At 39.4% G+C, this 19,315-nt stretch overlaps 1 protein-coding gene across 1 annotated transcript in view; it reads left to right on the forward strand.

Moving 5' to 3' along the window:
• Positions 1-514: 514 nt before the first annotated feature.
• SPATA16 (spermatogenesis associated 16) overlaps positions 515-19,315 on the forward strand; it is a gene marked incomplete at both ends in the record, with an annotated part of 95,285 nt that continues 76,484 nt past the window's right edge. Inside the window, 2 exons of the mRNA XM_082055296.1 lie at positions 515-754; positions 17,506-18,144. Coding sequence (XP_081911422.1) covers positions 515-754; positions 17,506-18,144 — 879 coding nt within the window. The remainder of the gene's footprint in view (positions 755-17,505; positions 18,145-19,315) is intronic.

A 19,315-nucleotide genomic window follows, 5' to 3' on the forward strand; every position in this document is an offset into this window, starting at 1 on the left:
TAACTCAAATCAGGGGACTTGAGCAACCTGACAGTATCTATAATAAGCCTGCTGATTATTTCACCTTTTGTGATTCTTGCTTCTTTTTTTGTTTCACATTTCTGTTATGCTAAGATTCACATAGTTAAATGTTTTTAAAAATTGATCAGGTCTTTATTGGCAATTAGGAAGTTTAGAGTGGTAACCTCAACCAAGTTTATAGCAAGTGTCAAATTTGTTACCCCTTATAGACCCATCACCCATCGTAAATAATGCAAGTTTGATGAGCTAGACTTGCTACTTATCCTGGGAAGACTCATTTACTGCACAAATTTGCCACCTTTGATTTCAGCCACTGAGATGCGTCCAGGCCTGGAGGCTCCAGGTGAAGGAGTGGTGACAGGCAGCGTGGTGGCTGGGGATGAGTGGTGGTGGACACATGGAGAAGCTGGGGACATGGGGGACACCGGATGGTGCCAATAGGAAGAATGTCGGGAATGTAGGGGACACGAGGCGGCGGGGATGGAGGAGGAGCATGGTGGTAGGGACACAGGTGCTGGGGACACTGGGTGGTAAGGACACGGGGAACAGCAGAGATGCAGGGGAACACGGGGTGGTAAAGATGCAGGGATGCTGGGAACAGCAGGCAGAGACATGGGGAGGAGTGGGACAGCAGCCGGTAGGGTATCCAAGGAAACCCTGGAATGTTGTCTTTCAAACCCCCAAACATTCCGCCTGCCACTGCAGCTGCCAACAGCAGACGGAGACCTGTCCGGTAAGTGAGCAAGCTGCTTGTCTCTGGGCTATGCACAGACAGGGTCTAGGTGGGGGCTAGGTGATCACATCTGGAACATTTACCTTTGAGGAGTAACAGTTTATTGATAGTTTCCTTTTCCTGAGCTCACTGTAGCTTTTGTACTTGCAGTCTTGGGAAGGAACAGAGGGCTCCTGGCCATCACAGAGGAAACCCACATCTCCTCCTCTATTACCTTCACGCTGAATGGGATGGGGACTAACAAGGGAGCAGCTTTTCATTTTCTTCACCTGACCCAATTTCACAGTCCAGCCTCAGGACTTTCCAGAGACTGCAACTGGTTTCTTCCAATCATCACCTCTCCCACTTACCCCAAATGCTTTGTTTCTATCACCTAAAATAAACCTCTTTACATCTCAGCCATCTCCACTCGGGCATCTCATCTGACAATATGGATATTTTTGGGAATTTGTCTCAACTGCTCTCCAGTCTCTCTCCATCCAGAGTCTTTTTCCTCTCCCATTAGTCATTTAAGTTTAAAACCAAAACAAAACAACACAGCATTGAAGATTTAGGTAGAGAAGGTCCTTCTCTGTTTTTATTTCACTTTTGTTTTGCACCTTCCTTCCAGTCTCTCTTTATTTTGACTAGAAAATTTTTTTTAGGAAAAAGGTTTAGTTATTGCTTATCTGGATCTCCCTAGATCCTGTCCCCGAATTACTGCATCATCAACAACTCCCTAAATACACACTAGGAAAATTCACATGAGGGAGACACACTGTGAATACTCCAACTATGGGGAAAGCTGCAATCAGAGCTTGCATGCTGTTAGACTCCAGAGAGCCCAGCTATGAAGGCACAGGAAACTTGGTTTCATTAATTCTTTTCATCATCCAACTACATGTTGCACATTCCTATAATCTTCCCTTATTTCTCTATTCCCTCCTCAGATCTTTGATACTTCTCCCCTTTTACTGAATCCCCAGGCATTTCCATTTCATTTCTTTCCCCCTTTGTTGCTTTAGCCCTGCTGCACTTTTCCCCACAATTGTTTAGCTCTGCTCTGCACTTTTTTCAGCAAGTGAATAGGTTGCAGTGATTCATTCCTCTACGTTTCACCTCAACTGCATAGCTAAAGTAGGAAAATTTAGATGCCATATCTAAGTTGCACCTGGGGAAGCAAATGTGCAGAGGAAGCAATAGGGCTGAAACTACTGAAACAAAAAAAAAAAAAAACAACAAGCTGGCTTGCCAGTAAATTTATTCATTTAGCTGCAAAACCACATTTATAGCAATATGGCACATTTGTTCTGTTTTGAGATTTTGTATCTTAGCTACTTGATTAATTGTGCTGATTTTGCTTTGTGTTTCTTATTTACTTGTCTCCCTCTAGTCATGAGATTCTTTAGTCCTCGGTGCCTAGGAGGATAGCTTGGCACTGGGATGGGACTGATGTCTGTTAAGGTTATGCCATTTTCCACTCTATTCTGAAATGCTTGTCCAGTGTGTCTTTCCCCTATCAGCTCTGTTTTGTGGCCTGCAATTACAAGGTTTCTTTGTCTGGGTTAGAAGCAGTATAGACTTCATATTTTACTGCATTTTTTAAATGCATATGCGGAATTTCTTTAGAAAGTAAGGTTAACAAGTTCCTCTGATTTAAGTGCTTTCAGCAATTTATTCTCTGGACAAATGAATAAGGACCTTATTTAAAACCCTTTTCTAGACCTATTTAAAAACTTTTAAAACATTTTTGGGTTTTTTTAAATCACATGTAGTCAGTGGAGCTCCAGTCCTGATGAGCCTGAATATACCTCCCTCAGGGGTCAAGGCGGGAAGAAACCTCTACTTACACTCAATGATCTGAGATGCAGGTGACAGAAGTCAGGTTGTGGGGATATAGATTTTCCCCTTATATAGAAGCAAGACACCTTCCAGCAGGTTCCCATTTTTAGAGAAAGCAAATGGAGGAAGCCTAAAAGCAAGAAGATGATCTGCCACCAGTCTCCTCTGTGTCTCCAAGGAGGATTCATTTCTCTGTGCTTCATTTCCATACCCCATTTTACCACAAAGGATACTCTTCTTTCCTCTGCTTGGTCTATTTAAAAACGTCTTTTACAATGAACATGTAGAAGTATAATAGGAACCTGATCTCAGAAGGCACCATTTAATTATATTGCAATAACAGTAATAAATGTACTAAGCACAAACAACATGCACAATGTAGAAATAGATTTAATACATTTAACTGGATTTTGAAATTGGTTTTCCATGAATGGACACCCATTCTTGTTCAGATCAGAAGTGGCATCTCAGATGCTACTTTGGATGATGATAGAATACCTGTCATCCTCATACTAGAATAAAGTAGAGAAGGAACATTAGATTTCCACTCCAGGCCTGTGAAAAGATTATTTTTTTTTCAGATACTTGGATTTTATTTCATTATGTTTCCTTTTCTTCATTTAATTTAATAATATGTTCCAAATCTATTTATCCAAATGCATCTGGTTTATAATGGGGGAAATAAAATCTGAAAAGAAAATGTAACTTTTTTCCAGTAAAGTTTAAAGAATGGAAGGCAAATAATTTTAACATATTGCCACTTAATGCAATCTTGTTTGCTGATAAAATACATGGTAAAGTGTTTTCAGTAATCACTTCTTGAAACAAAACAGAGCTTTCCTGAGCTAATGAATGGAGATACATTTATTTATTTATTGGACATTCATCATTCTAATTCTTTTGTGTGTTTCACAAATATTAGTAAGTTGATCCATGAGGCACTGAAAAGAAGTGAAGTCTTATTAAGTCCATGAGACATAGAAATCACATGATCTACCCACACTTACCAGAAAGATGTATGTGAAGTATAATTAGAATGAAAAAAAGTTGTTCTTATTACAGTACCTACCCAATAAAACCCTTCCGCTGTCATTCAACATTGCTAACCTTAAACATTACAGATCCTCAGGCAGGCAACATCTAAATAGATAAAAATTATATGCTTTTTGTACAAATGCATTCTTTTATTTCTTTCTTTTTATTCCCTGAGCCTTTACATGATACTTGAGTTATATTTCCAAGCTTTTTCCTGCAGCCATGAGGGCTAGAGACATTATTTTAAAATAAATATCAAGATTATCATCTAATTGCATACCTTCTAGAAGTCAAGTTGTAAGCAGACTGATAAATAAGATGTCAGTTGTATTTCAAGGTGGCCATGCTGCTCATTCTGTACTTGCACTGTTTCAGGTATTAGAATACTTTAATTCATCACATTAGAATCAATAAATGAAGCATTTTATCGATATGTTCTGTTTATAGTGCCTACTCCTTAAAAGGTCACTAGTTATATCTGAGAAGATGGGTGGTATTGCCAGGATATCCATACTTGTGCAAAACTACTTACAAAACATACACAAAATACTGTGGTTATAGTACTCAAATGTTACCAATGACTAACTTTTATGGGTGGTCTCCAAACACATGTAAAATTGAGTCCTTTAAAACACTTTGCATTGGTTTATCTTTGCTCTGACAAAGTCACCATGGCTTTTACCAACTGGTTGAAATGGTAAGTAAGGCAATCAATAAGGAAACTCCATCAATCATTGCTGTTTTGAAAGAAGATGCAGAAAATTCAATGTAAAATGTTTTGTTACATTCCACATTTCTACTCTGTCACTGCTTGTTCGCATTTCTAATGTTATGCGACTCTGAGATTACTTCTATAAAATTAAGATGCTGCATGTGTGTGACCATGACCGCAAGGAACACTTGCTCAATGTAATAACTACCAGTTGAAAAACAAAATAAAAATCAACTCCAATTGTGCCCATTTAAACTCAAACATTGAAAAATAGCTTAAATATGGTATTTCAGGATGTAAATTTTATAAAAAGTCTGAAGATTTTAGGATTCCATTAGCTCTGTAGTCCCTCTGTAAATGAAGCTATTACACAGCATTGCTCAGATTGCCTTTGAAAATAATACAGCTGCAAGAGCAGCTGCGTCAAGAATTCACAGAAGCCAGGATGCAAAGCAGGCCCTGCTCAAAGTCCTGGTGTTAGCTTTCTGCTGTGGGTTTTGTTGTTTGGTTTTGTTTTTTTCCCCTACTTATTTATTAGCTTAATTCCAGCACCCTCTGAAATGTCACCTTGCTGAGAATAACTGAGGGTTAAAGCTTTAATGGCTTTACTTAGCCTCACAAATGAAAAACCTGGAATTTGTTCTTTTCCAACCCAAGTCACTCTGACAGCAGCAAATGCTGTTTTTTCAAAATGAGCAGTTCATGGTTGGTCAACATTAAGACAGTAATAGTTAAAAAGAAAGATCAACATCAAAAAGGAGGAAAGACACTTCGCAATTATGTATACAGGCGTATAAGAACATCTTTGTGCTTCTGGTATTTAAAAAGACATTTATGCCTCTGGGCAGGAGCTGATGAACTCATAGACTGCCACCTCAAAATGTTTGTAATGTGGCTGCAGGCAGGCTTTGAGGAAGGTGGAAGTCCAGCACCCACCCCTATTGCTTCCTTTTTCATGATACACAGAGTGTGACAAGAACAAATTATAGCAGCAGAATGCTGGGCCCAGGGTAAACCCATGTTTTGGTAATTCCAGAGGGATTTGCCACCATCCTCACCCCATTTCCTACCGCTCAGGCCTGGGGAGGATAACTGACACCTTGGTTCTTGTTGGTTCTTTCATGGGTAGGTTGATATTAAATAAAAACAATTTAATGTAACTTAAAACCAACATGAATAAGTCACATTACTCAAATCTTTCATGGCCACCTTGTAAGACCTTCAGAAGAATAACTCCCAGAGATATTTACAATAGCAGACGATAGAAGGAAGCAAAGTTGTCATTCACCCTCCGAATCTGAATGTACCGTAGCCTGTTAATTCAATAGATTGGGGTACTGGCCAAAAGCGACCTGTAGTCAGGACACAAAAGCAATTTTAAACCCCTATTCCTCTTTAAATCTAAATTTTGGAGCTAAGAGAACACCTTGGAAGATCTCTACTAATGGCCAAGTTTGTAACATGATGTTTGCATCCCAGGTGAAGCCATACCAAACACTACAGGTTTCTCCTGGCAAAATCAGCTGGATAAAAGGAACTGATACAGTTCTCTTTCAACTGATGTATCATGTTCGGTCACCTTATTACAAGTTAATATTCAGGTTGCAATGTCTTGCATCCATTGGAGCTTTGCAGAATTTTCTCAGGAAGGTCATAAAATAAAACATTAGAGTAGCATAACTTAAAGGTTACAAAAGCATGGGCTACAGAATCAGCATTAGCCTGTGACAGCCTTGGCTCCAGTCCCAGTGTAGTTTATAGGAAATAAAGGCAAGAACCAACCACACATTTAATAAAATGAACAAAACCACATTACAATCAGCTGCTGGATAATTTTTAATTTTTACTTTTTTTTTTTTTTTCTGGGTGGCTCACAGCCACCACTGGATTTCCCTTGGCTGTCATTCCTCTTACAAATTTGTGTCACTGCATATAAACATGTGAAAGACCAGGTTCACTTGCACATTCTAAATAAGAAATTTGTACCTATAGAACTTGTACTGTATACAAGGAAGGAAGAAAAATTTCCTTGCTGTTCTTGTAACACTTCAAGATTAAAGTTCATTTTAACAAAAATAATGCAGCAGAGGTAATAAACATTCACAAAGATTGAAATAATTGCACAAAAGGCAATTTCTTCACTGGAAAATTAAGACACCAAGCTAAAATAAGAAATTAATACCAGAAGCCATACCAAGAAACTAAAAGCTGTCAAGAACTGCCTTGAATGTTAATCTGAGCTATTTTAACCAGTCCTTTTTCACAACCTTTTCTTTCCTGCTAACTTTTATGTTACAGCTCTATTGCCTGTACAAAGTTGCTGAATTGAACTTCTGCCTGTCAGGAGCTCTCATCTGTGCACTCTTTAGCTCTCAGGTGTTGCTAGATTTGCTTCAGCTGCCACTATTATGCTGCTGCATGTCAAATTACAAAGTAATTAAGGGTGAAATGCACTGTTGCAATACACAGATTAAAACACCTCCAGAAACCCTAACTCTAAATTTTCTAGGTTTGCATTAACTTTGGAAAGTATTAAAATATCTTGGTAATTAATGTAATCCCCAAATTACTGGCATGTCCTTCACCCAGTGTCACATAAGTTTTTTATCTTTCTGCCTTTCTCCCTTCCTTCAAGGCTTTTTTTCTCTTTTTTTTTTTTTTTTTTTTTTTTTTTTTTGCCTAGGAATATTTAAAGTTCATAATTCCAAACTGTGAGAAATGGCATGAACCGTTTGCTAAAGTAGCTAGTGAAATAAGGAAGTGGATAAATTATCCAAATGCTTTATTGTATATTCTGACCTCTGAGTTTTGCCACATTCTTAGTGACGTTACTAAAGAAATACTTTATTTAAGTTGAAATCCCTTGGAGGTATACCACTAATGCAAGGCAACTCTAGTGGTGGTATGAAGGAGTCTAGAGGATGGATCAATGACAGCTGCCACTGTTTTGCTCTGAATCAGGAGACAGAGCGACCAATGCACAGCTATGCCTAACTCATTTAAAACCTCTGCTTAACATCTCTGCATCCCAGTGGGACTCATAATATTTAATTACATATCTAATGGGAAATTCAGCCTCACCCTGTGAGTTATTGTGCTTCCTTGTTGGAGAAGCACAGCACTTCACAGGACTGGTCCTGCCATGAAAATTAATTAGTTTATGACTGAACAGGGCTTTCAACATACAGATCATTCTGTATGACAAAGTAGTATTACATAATAAACTGAGTTATTCAGTTGAATTATGGAGTCATAAGAAAATTGTCTCTTATTTTTAATCAAGCAGGCTCCAAGTCAGATAGGTCCCTGATGATGATGCTTCGGCTATTTTAACAGCTCTTATGGCCACCAGAAAAGTTCCTCTTTTTGCACCCGTGCATGCTATACTTTGACTGCTGTATATATAATCCACTCAATAAAGCCAGCTCTAGGTTTCAGGTTAACCCTTACCTTCAGTGAACAGTAATCGTTAGGAAAGCTCCTTGCAGGTAAACAAAAAGCCTTGCTGGTTTGGAAACAAACCTCTTCACCTTGTTTGGTTTAGTGGTGGTTTTTTGTTTGTTTGTTGTTTTTTGGTGTTTGTTTTTTGGGGTTTTTTGTTTGCTTGTTTTGTTTTTTTTAATTAACATCTTGTCTAACCTTCACTCACTGCAGGGATACCCAAGTCTAGAAACAGCTCAGAAAGTTTCACAGAATTAGGCATCAGTAGTTCTGCATTTCTTTTCATGGCATCAGAAAAATCTCAGGTTATGGATGTGCATATGATTTCATATGCATGAATGCTTCAGTGCCCTCCCACTAGTTATCAGACTCCTTATTAGCCTCCATAACCCAAGTAGAAGAATTTCAATACTGCTTTTAAGGGTCACTTGAGCAGAAGCTTCAAGACAAATTGTACTGCCAGGGTCATAGAAATTCAGTAGCTAACTTAGCAAAAGAGAACTTAGTTTTGGTTGTTGAGGTAATAGAAATTCAGTAGCTAACTTAGCAAAAGATAACTTAGTTTCGGTTGTTGAGGTATAAAGGTATATTGTTTGCCAGGTCTTCTTTGCAATGATTAATTTCTGATAATAGGAACCCATATACGGTCAAAAGAATCATCAGCTTTCATCTTTCCAGGCTTGCTAAAATCTTTGGGACAGATCAATGTTAATTTATACCAGTGGAAGATCTGGACTAGGTCTTTAAGATTTCCAATTTCTCATTTAAGCTGTGATCTCCATGGACCCCTACTACAAGAGCATCCTTATTATGAGAAGAGCAGGAGGGGCTTGCCAGCATTGTCTGTCTGGTCTCTTGTTCCCTCACCCTGGATTGTACTTTACTGGGTTTTTTACACTTTTTCTTCCATTTACTGCTCTTACATCGAAAAACAGCTACAACAGTCATAAAGAACACCACCACAAAATAAATAAAAACCATGACAATAGAAGAGGAGGAAAAGGAATTCCAGCTAATGACATCTATCTAGGGAGATTTCCCCTACAGGGAAGTGGAGCAATATGGAAGGACATACAGAAAAAAGACACTCAGTCCACTAAAATTCACTTTGCATCTTGATATGATGGCCTTTCTAATATTTTTCTTAGTTTATCAGAGCTCTACTTGCTGACTCCCTTTTCTTCTTCCCATTCTCATGCCTTCCTTTTCTCCATGTTGCTCCTTTTGGTTGACTGATTTGACGAATTTTTTGTGTTATTACTAGAGCAAAGAATCGGGGACATAAAGAAAAATATTATATTTTTTTACTAAGTGCCCAATAAAAATAGCGACTAATAAAGCTCTAAACACTAGTTTGCCAAGTTTCTGTGTACCCCAGCTTAATTCTTGTTACATTGTTAGTGTAACCAGAAAGAAGGATCGCTACCAAAGTTGTCTTTGTTTAAATGGGCTGGTCCTAGTAAGAAGTTTGAATGTCACAGCTGATGTTTTCCCAAATAAAACATCACAAGATGTAGTGGTGGAGTTTTGCATTTGGTGAACAGAAGCACCAACGACTAAAAGGGTAGCTCTCATCTACCTGAGCAGAACTGAGGGGACTGTAAGAGGACATCCATCCTGGGGTGGTGACCAGCACCAGGGATTGGGTTCAATCACAGTAACCTGGCTGTCTGGTATAGCTAGAGAAAGAAAAGGATCTGTAAAGTCAGCCACATCTCTGCATTTGATTTCAGAGCCTGCAAGGTGCCAGGCATCTTCTTTGCTGTGGATCTGAGGGCTGATATGTTTTGTGCATCACACAATACGTAATGGAAGTTGTTACCAGTCTGCTAATGTCTCCTTTAGTTTTAGGCATTCCTAGGGCCTGGTCCCATAGGAATGAGATTATTTTGTGAAGTGAAAGCAAGCACTCTCTGTATTGTGAGCTCTCATTGAATTCCTGCCTCCTCCTGAAGGCAGGGCTGCCCAGAGCACTTCTGAGATGTAGACCTCTTAATAGCATGTTGGCAGATCTAATCAAGCCCACAGCACAGTCTGCGCAACCCTCCTAAACCAAACTTTGCCCCTCTGCACTTGTTCTTTAGAAGTACTTGGCTCCCACCATTTCAAAGCAATCTTTCCAGAAAATCAATAGTTCTTCATCTCCTTCAGAATGAGAGCAAGTAGGACACTTGGACATTTGCTTTGTAATCTCTTCAAAAATTGCTTTCTTGTCTTCCCAACAGAACTAGGAAATATAGCAGTAACAAAAACAAACAAACAAACAAACAAAACACACACAAAAAAAACAAACCAACAACAAAACAAAACCTCTCAATTGTTTTCAGCATGTCTCAGTGGTAGGACCAATCTTTGCATCCCTTTTCATTTAGGGATTACCCTAAACTCACTGGTCAGTTTATACATTAGGCACACACACACATATCCTTGTTCCTCACACAGAGGAATTATTTGTTCTCACAACTCCACTTTTCAGGAGCCTGGTGTAGAAACCTTCATAATTTTAACATTTCCATTTTCTCTCTTTTCTCTAAGTGTCCCTTTAGTTATGAAAATGAACCGCTCTGCTCCTGCTGTGCTGAGCTGCCGGATCCAATCGAGGCAGGCTAGCAAGGCTGCACATTCCCGTCAGACACAGCCTTGACCTTTTTTTCCTAATTGACAATGCAGGGCTTTGTGCTAATAGGATGACATCATTACACAGAGCTGAAACGCTTTCCCTGCTGTCTCTTTTTGTCTCTCAGTATTTTTCTCCCACACTTCTAGAGGAAGTATTTCACTAGGAGGGGCTGTAAGGAAGACAGTTACACAGAGCCTAAAAAACATACGCAGAAATCATCCTCAATCACTCTTTCTTCATTTTTCCTTAGTCGCACTAGTTACCAACCACATATCCTGAGCCCCCTCTATGTATTGAATCTTCCTTTTCCTTCTTCCAGGTTGTGATCACTGATGTTTCTTTTCTGTATCTGCTTTGCCTCACTGTCCTGAGATATGCTGCTTCTTGATTTTGAATAGTAGTTGTTACCCTACTGTCCTTTTACAGCTATGATTTTATTCAAACAACTTGTGAATAAGATCCTTGTGCATCTCTACAGCAATAAACAGTACATTGAGGTGCTGTTAAATTGTTGGCAGTTAACTTTTGCTGTGATACTTAATAACACAAAGTTTTAAAATAATACTTTAAAGAACACACCGAGGGAAAAAAGCCCCAAAGAAATGGAAAATACTGAAGTCTTTGTTTTAGCTCTCACATGACATTGGCTCACCCATTTCAGTGAGTACTATAACCTTTTAAGATGCTGCCTTAAAGCTTAAAAAGATTGCATTAACATTGGTTATAGATTGACAGCCATGTACCAAAGCATGCAGTCTTGGCTAAGCCAACAAAACAAATAAATACATCTGATGAGCTTTCACCGGAGAAGACAGAAAAAGCAGAAATTTCTTACTTCTGCCTCTCTCTCTCTCTTTCTCCTCTCTCCTATGGCTGACATATTGGGTACTTCTAGCTCATAGTATGTATTTCTAGGCTGTTTCAATGCCTAATGAAATAGATTCAGGTATTTCTGTGAAGCTGTTTTAATTTGCACAGAAATGCACTAAGAGCCGCAGAAGTAAAAGAGAAGGGCAGTATTGACCAGCTGGGAGAAGCAGCCCCTGAAATCACCACAGCTGGCTCTACATGGCTGTCCACATCCTTAATTCCAGAAAGGCACGCAGGAAAGACAGACAAACCATACAACAAAGAAGGGAAAAGATTCATGAAGGAGAGGAAGCAGATCCCATTACTATTCAAGACTATCCCAAGTCTGCAGTTATCTATTTTCCATTTTTGCCCAATCAATGCCCAGCTGTTTCATAGATTTCTGCACACATGCCAGTGATCCTCATGCCATCCTTTCCTCCCTATGTTTAAATACTGTTCAAGAAGGTAATGACAACCATATCATTAACATACCTTGTCAAAACTTCTCTTTATTATTTTAATTGTTTTTCCTGTTTCTTTTTGAACATTACCCTTAAAGACATGTTAAGTATTTTAACCAGGATTTGTTTCTTACATTCTGTTTCTGTCATATTTACTTTCAACTGTAGTTAACTTCCCTAAGCTATTGTAATATAGATAACTGGAGTTGTGTTACTTCGTACAAGAGCAAGCCTCAGCTTACTGTCTTCGCATAAGAGTGCCTAGTGAACTACGTATCTGATAGTTGTGAACAGTAATTATTAATATAGTTTAATACTGTTCTTATGTCTATAACCTAATAAGATTAGTGCTTTTCTGTACTCAGCACCACACAAACAATTAACATGTGAGTTTCAGCCTCAAAGAGCAATTAGGATAATATAGTTAAATCCCTGCAAACTATGAAAAACACACAAACGCTCTTGTCACATTTCAGCCCAGAGCCCAATTTATTATTATTATTATTTTTATAAACAGGTTAAATCTAGTGAATGAAAATAGTGTTTGGAGTGGAAGCGCTGACAAAACCTTGAGTGTAGCAATGCACCTATAATAATGGCAAGTGTGCCCTTATCACAGCAAGAAAAATGTAAGGAGTTCTGATTTTACACTGAATGAGCCATTACTTATGTCTATCACAAAGAAATAAGAGTACTGAACAACAACAACAACAAAAAGCATTAAGGTGTGGTTTGTTTGTTTGTTTTTCTTCCAAAAAGAAAACTAAAAATAAAAAGATCAGATGTGACTCAGGCTTTCAAACAATAAAAATAGCAAGATGAAAGAACTAGGTTGCTTCTTTGCCTAAAGAAATGGCTAGAATCTTAAAGAGTCTGAAACCTGATTGTGAGAGACTCGTTTTATGGGCTGCTAAGAAGGTGCTGACCTTCATCATCAATAGATTGTCTGAGCCTTTGTGGTACTCAGCAGTAAAGGAAGTGCTTAAAAAGTCATCCCGCTGAAAGATGGACTGGAAAAATCTCCAGTTCAGATCTCAGCATAGCTCTCATTGGTGCACATGTTCATTCAGAATGTCTGTAAATCTAATATAGATAAATCTTGCTTCATTTTTAAGTGATAAAACTGGAGCATCCTCACCATACAGATGGGTCAGGATATCTGGAATTCAATACAAGTGAAATTATTATAGAGAAGGGTAGCTAATGTCTATCCATTGTGGGGCTTTGGATGTGTTTTGTTATAGTACTATATTTCTGTCTGTACTAGAGGACATTGAAGAAGTGAGAAGTGTACAAGTTGCACTTGTGCACTTGTACAAGTACCAGTGGTATAATTTTCTTATACTTGTTCCATAGTTTTGGATGCAGTTTCGCCTGTTCCCGCATTGGCCCTGAAATGAACTGTAGCAGATGACTGCCCTGTGATTTCAAATGGCCTTCTGGGAGAAAAAGGCTATTATAGATGAAAGAGCTCGGTTCCTATACCTTTCTGGAAAAATGTCATCACTGTCTAAGTAGTATATTAATACAGCAGTTGCCATTTTCTGTATCTTCTAGCAGGGCAAGTTAACCTGGGTGGAGTACCAGGCTGACACAACTATATGGTTGCTGGTACTCAAATGAGCTCACTGAAAGACAGATGGGGTATCTGCACAAAACGCATGTGTGTTGCAGATACAGTCATGCTCTGGCTGAAAAACGTTGCCATGTTATCCTCCAGAAATTATGCAGCACTGAACATTCACAGCAGAGAGCACAAAATACAGATGGACCACTAATGACTAGAGCTTCTGGGACAGTAGCTGAGGTACATATAGCCAGAGCATCCCGAATGAGGCAGCTTGTACCTTATGCTGCAGAGGAAGTGGAAATAAAACAAAATAGTGACAACAGAACTCCCTGCCAGTTCTGACTGGCATGGGGGGAAGGAGAATTACTGCTGTCTCCTGATCTGATGCCTAATTTGTCTCTGAGTTTTAGCAAGGCATTTATGAGGCATGTTCAATGTCAAAGCAAAGGTCCACTTGGACCACTGTTGAATGGTCAGCGTAAGGAACCTCCTTCAGAGTAAGAAATGTAACTGTTGAGTTCCCTTTCCACTTCCCAGCTGTCATACCATCCCCTTAAACCTCCAAGCCATGCAAGTGTATGATCCAGGAGGCCAACACTGGGGAGTCAGCAAGCTGGACCACTACCTGTTCCTCACCTGAAGCCACATTCTGCCGTTTGGAGGATGCTGTAACTTAGACTTATACTTCAGAGATCTCTCTGGGCTGAAATATCTCCTTGAATTTACTGCTATGTCCACAGCCTCTGCCATAAGAGGCAACTGTGATCCTCAGAAATAGTGACTTGTGTTGCTTGCTGAAAGATTTTACTGAAATCTTTACCTTTTTTTGAAGCACCCCAGAATTCATGCCTCAAAGACCCGGTAACAGCAATGTAATGGTCCAGTTTTCAGGCAGCTTAATCCCCTCTGAGAACTACTGGAAGAAATTTCTCTCTCCTGTCCCTCCACTTAAATCAATGGTGGATGTAGCCCAGTGGTTCTGCCTTGCTATATGCAGATTCAGGAAGATAGCACTGCAGTCTTTGGTGTTTAGAAAGCTTTTACTTCACAACTCTAAGGGCAAACAATTTTTTGGGTTGAAATTCAAGTTTAAATTCTGAAGAAAAAAAGGCTCAAAGAGCTGGCAAAGTATTTAACAAATAGGTGCCAGCTGAAGTGCCAGTGTGATTTATCAGCAAGTTCTTCTCTAATCTGATGCAAGATTATAGGAGAAGGTGTTGAAAGCAGAATCAAACTAGATACAGAACAAAAAGCATAAGTAATAAGGTTCATAAGATCATGGACATAAGGAAGTTTACATTATCTAGTAGGCAGGCCACTCTCCCCAAGAACGTTTTCTTAGATATATTGGGAAATCAACGGACAAACTCTGAAGATTTTAAAAGAGTGTAAGATCATTTATCCCTATCAATAGACCCAACAACATACTTAGCTGTAGCAGCTGGCAGTGTTATGGACAGACGTCTCTTGGCAAAAATTAACCCTCAAATATGCAGAAAGCTGAACCTGCTTATGACTGATCAGGAAGATCATTCCTGAGAGCTCATAAATTTAGAGTATCTTCCTTCTGACAATGGCACTAAGTTGTCTATCTATATTCCCCTGCATAGTGATTGATTAGAACAACTTTACAGTAAACGCTTCCAAAATAAAAAAACAGACATTTTAACCAAACTTTCAGGAAAATACTTAACTGACAATGATAATGATTTTCTAAAAGCTTTTCCCTGGATTTGTTTTTTTTTATTGAGGCAGTGATTAAAATAAGCCTTCCTGAATTATAACATGCTTCCAATACACAACCCAAAGTCATGTTAATCAGCTTGAATACCTAAAAATACAATAGAAGCAATATAAATCCACTTGATTCAGGGAAGTTCATTTCAGGTGCTGGTCCACTGGAAAAATATCCTTATAGTGATTAAAGCATTATTGGTGCGTATTTCACAGCTTGTGCTCTGCTTTTTTTTTGTTCCATGGCAAACAGCTTGGACCAGCCAATTTCCCATTCATACTGATATCAACCCCACATCAAACATAGGGCTTTGCCTTTGTGAGCGTTCTGATGAGAAGAGTCCATTAATTTCCCTTGAGGGCTTCTCAGTACTATATTGTTGGTCAAAGGAAAATTCCTACAAACTTTTTTCTGACGTAAACACTTAAATTTCATTTTCTACAGTTCTATAGGGCCCACAGTGAACAGCCCACCCAAGAGGCTGTGAAAATCCTGTGTTGCCCCTCCAGAACATGGTATAGCCATCTACTGCAGGGCCACATGGAGGTCCATCACGAGTCCCATATCTGCTGGCATGACATGGCACCACAGTCATCAGGCTCATCCCCCCAGCTTATCCTGGTGCTGGCTGGAGTGTATCTGCTCTGTGCTCTGCACAGGGAAGATAAATCATAATTTCCTAAATTACCTAGTGCTGAAGCCAGCACTGAAAAAAGCCGCTTCCAATCTTTAGGCTATGCTATGGTTTGTTTTAAAAAGGGATTGAATGTCTTACAAACAGGTAAAATTGCTGCCAGATGCAAGTACATTAGCCTTTTCCAGCTGCTTTACTGCTGCTATTCAAAATAGCTCGCTATAAATATGATTCCTTTGAGCTCTATTCTGACAAGTGCGGAGCACAATCTGGGAAGGGCCGGTGGTTTTCCATCCCTGTTGAACTCAGTAGGAGTTGTGATTGCTCAGCACATTGCGGAAAAACGTCTGCTGAAACTACCTTAAATCACACAATTATCCCCTCACCTCTTGCTCTTTCTCTTACAGTCGTGGAAGGAGGAATAATTTTTTACAAAGCAGTTCTGCTACAGTAAAGTTTTCAGCCTGGAGGTTGTGAACAAATGTCAAAATCAACAGGTTCCCTGCTTCAGGGCTGGTGACAGGCCTGGCTGCAATCTGGCTTAGCCAGAACAATGGGGAAAAAAAAAAATATGATAGAGATTTGAAACCCTATGTACATTAAAATTTAGTATCAGCTTCTTACATGGCCTAAAATGCCCTCGTCTCTTCCCTTTATCCTGTTCTGTAAATTTAAGCCCATTGCCTAATGCCTATTGCCCTAAAAATAAAATATTCACCATACCACAGCATCCAGGACACATTCCAGCAGCTTTGCCAAGTGCAGTGATGCATACTCTAGGGCCCTCACTAAAACTCAACAAGTTGCTTATTGTTTAAAATCTGTTTCTAGCTGAACAGAAAGACATTTATTATGTAGCTTTCCTTTGTACAATCTGTACCTGTAGTTAAGTACATTGAACTGGTGCTAAACATATGGAGGTCTATTAAACAACAACACAAGGTTAGAGGCCGAATGCTTATGCTTAACAAACCATGCTGGAAGATAGTCACCATTAAAGCTGTTTACAATTCAACTTTTTTATAATTGATGGAAAACCTGAGAAGAAAATTATCTGTGCCTTCCACCTTTTCACTCTGAAGTCAGCAAAGGCAGATGAAAAATCAACATTTCCTTTGAATTCGAGCACAATTATGAGTTTAAAACGCAGATCAAGTCACCTTTCCTATTGTACAGGGAGTGGTGTTGAGAAGAGGCTTATGAACTTGATTCTGCACCTTGTGGTATCGGCTTGAAACCACTATCTGTTCCCTGAACTGAGAATTAGGCTGTTAACTGCTCGGGGAGGGTTGCTTCTTAATAGCAACAAACCAGTGCCCTTTGAGGACCATTCAGTAAGAAATGGCTTGGAAACCCAAATCCCGAGCTGACTTTGGCTCAGATGCAGCTGAAGTTGAGACCCCACTTGGAGCTCATGCCCCTCTGAAATGCATCTGTTCTGCCTGGTTTTTGAACACCCCTTTCTGACCTCAGCCACTGTGCTTACCAGTTTTCAAGAATCAGGCCATGATGATTTTTTTGCACCTCATAACAACATACAACACGAGTTGATCAGTCACAGTGTTTTGGTTGTTTTTCTTTTGATTAAAAGCCAAATTTTCCCTCCTCCTTGCATATATAGAAAACTGATACACTGGCTTTACTTTACATAAACATCCATTATTGAGAGCAATCAAAATATTTAAGATGCCTTAAACTTTTACACGGGAAAGGGAAAGTCATCACAGCAAGTCTGATATTATACGTACTAACTATTGAAGAGCTTTCTCTCATAATGGTGCCTACAACATGCCTAGTGGAGAAAGCATTTACATGCTTTTTTGGCTTTGCAACATTTGAGTATTCTTAACTTTTCTACATTTTCTCATAGGACTCTTTCTTTGCTGGAGTTACGGCATCAGAAAGCAACATTGGCTCCCAAAAACGTCTTATAAGCATGGGTGGCAAGAATAAAACCTCTCAGCAAAGGCATGGTAGTAAGAAATCAAACGTAGCAGCAAACAAATCGAATGATAGTCCAGAAGCATTGCAAGAGGTCAAAAACCACCTTGGGGATGGAGCAGCAGCAAACACAATGGAGAGAATAAAAATGGCAGAGAAAAAGAAGAAAAAAAAAAGTGATGCTGTAAACACAGTGAGCCGTAAACGGAAAGCAGAAAACAATGAAAAACTAGCTGTGAAAGAAGAAGAAACAACATTAGAGACTGTCAATCAGTTTATCCCAACACCTCTGTCTCATATTCCTCTGAAAATCCTAATGGACATCGAAATGGAGTTGGTCTACACTGATGAGGAGGATATTTCCTTTGAGTTTGCTGAGCCTGTGGTGTCTACAAGCACACAATCAGCGTGTCGTGACTCTAAAAAAGCAGATGCTCCGAGTGCACCTGATAGCAGCACTTTGCCCCAAATTGACAAACAGCTTCAGATGACACTCCAGGAAGCCAGTGCTTGCTACGGGCAGCAGAACTACACAGCGGCAGCGGAGCAGTTCTCAGCAGCACTGGAGGTATGGGGTTAAAGACGTGTGATCACCACAGCAAAGTAAAAGAAAAGCTGTCACTGTCCTTACTGGCTGCAATAATAGCAAAGTGAACAAGGAGCACAAACCTTGGATGTGTATGGTTTACTGAAATTCCACCTGAAATCTGAAAATTAAGAGCTATAAATAAATCACAGGAGGGACACACAGGACTGCATAAAAAAATCTTAGGTGATTTTGTACTTTTCTCTAAGTATTCAGTTGTATTTACATATAGAGGCATTTAAAGTCCCATAGGGTGGGGGAAAAAAAAAAATGCTTTTCTTTTTAAACCCACCTCTATCAGGGACAAACAGTATCTCAATAATCAGGGGAGTTGCCACCCTGCCCCAGCTCTCCATCCACTACAATGTGAAACATTTAATTCTTTGGTTAAGCAAAAGGTTCAGTTTATTATCTTGCTTTCCCTACAACATTTCCATCATGCAGTCTGTTCCCCTTCTTTCTCCAAAGCCAGAAGATGAACACTGGATCTGTGTAGGAATCTTTTTCTTTCTGTACGAGAAGGGACATGTCCAGTGGTGAGCAACATCCTCTGGACATAAATGGCTTTCTCTGCAGCAGCTCAGAGTTCAAAAGCTGTTGGGGTTTTTTGTTATGATTTGCTTTTTTGTTTTTGTTTGTGTGTGTTTTGTTTGGGGTTTTTTTGTGCGTGGAAAGACAGACTTCTTGCCTGCCTGAGATACTAAAGAAACAGGATGACCTTGACTATGATCTTTGAAACTGATCTGTGATTTTAATTACTTTCTGCCTTGAAGTGCTCAAACTTTCAGACTTGAGCTGTCTTCAACAGTCTCTTTTTCAATAAGTAGTTATTCCTATGTTTTTAAAAGTAGAGCCCTTTCTACCTTTCCAGTTTTGGGCTGAGCCACCCTCCCCCCTTCCTCCCAAAAAATAGGAGGTATCTAAAGACCTTCAACATTTAAAAAAAAATCTTAGTGAGCCTTGAGCTTTATCAGTATAAAATGAGAAGAAAAGAGTAAAAAATATGCATTCCTAGCACTCTGGCAAGGTTGCAATTAATTTCACAGGGAGAGGGAAGAGAAGGCAGGTGTAGGAAACCCCAGCAGGTGGGTCACGGTTACGTCCACCAGCCTCCTGTTTCCTGGAAGCCAGAGCTAACAGCATTTACAGTAAA

The sequence above is a fragment of the Streptopelia decaocto genome, assembly GCF_964273445.1.
Source record: "Streptopelia decaocto genome assembly, chromosome: 6".
NCBI lineage: Eukaryota > Metazoa > Chordata > Aves > Columbiformes > Columbidae > Streptopelia > Streptopelia decaocto.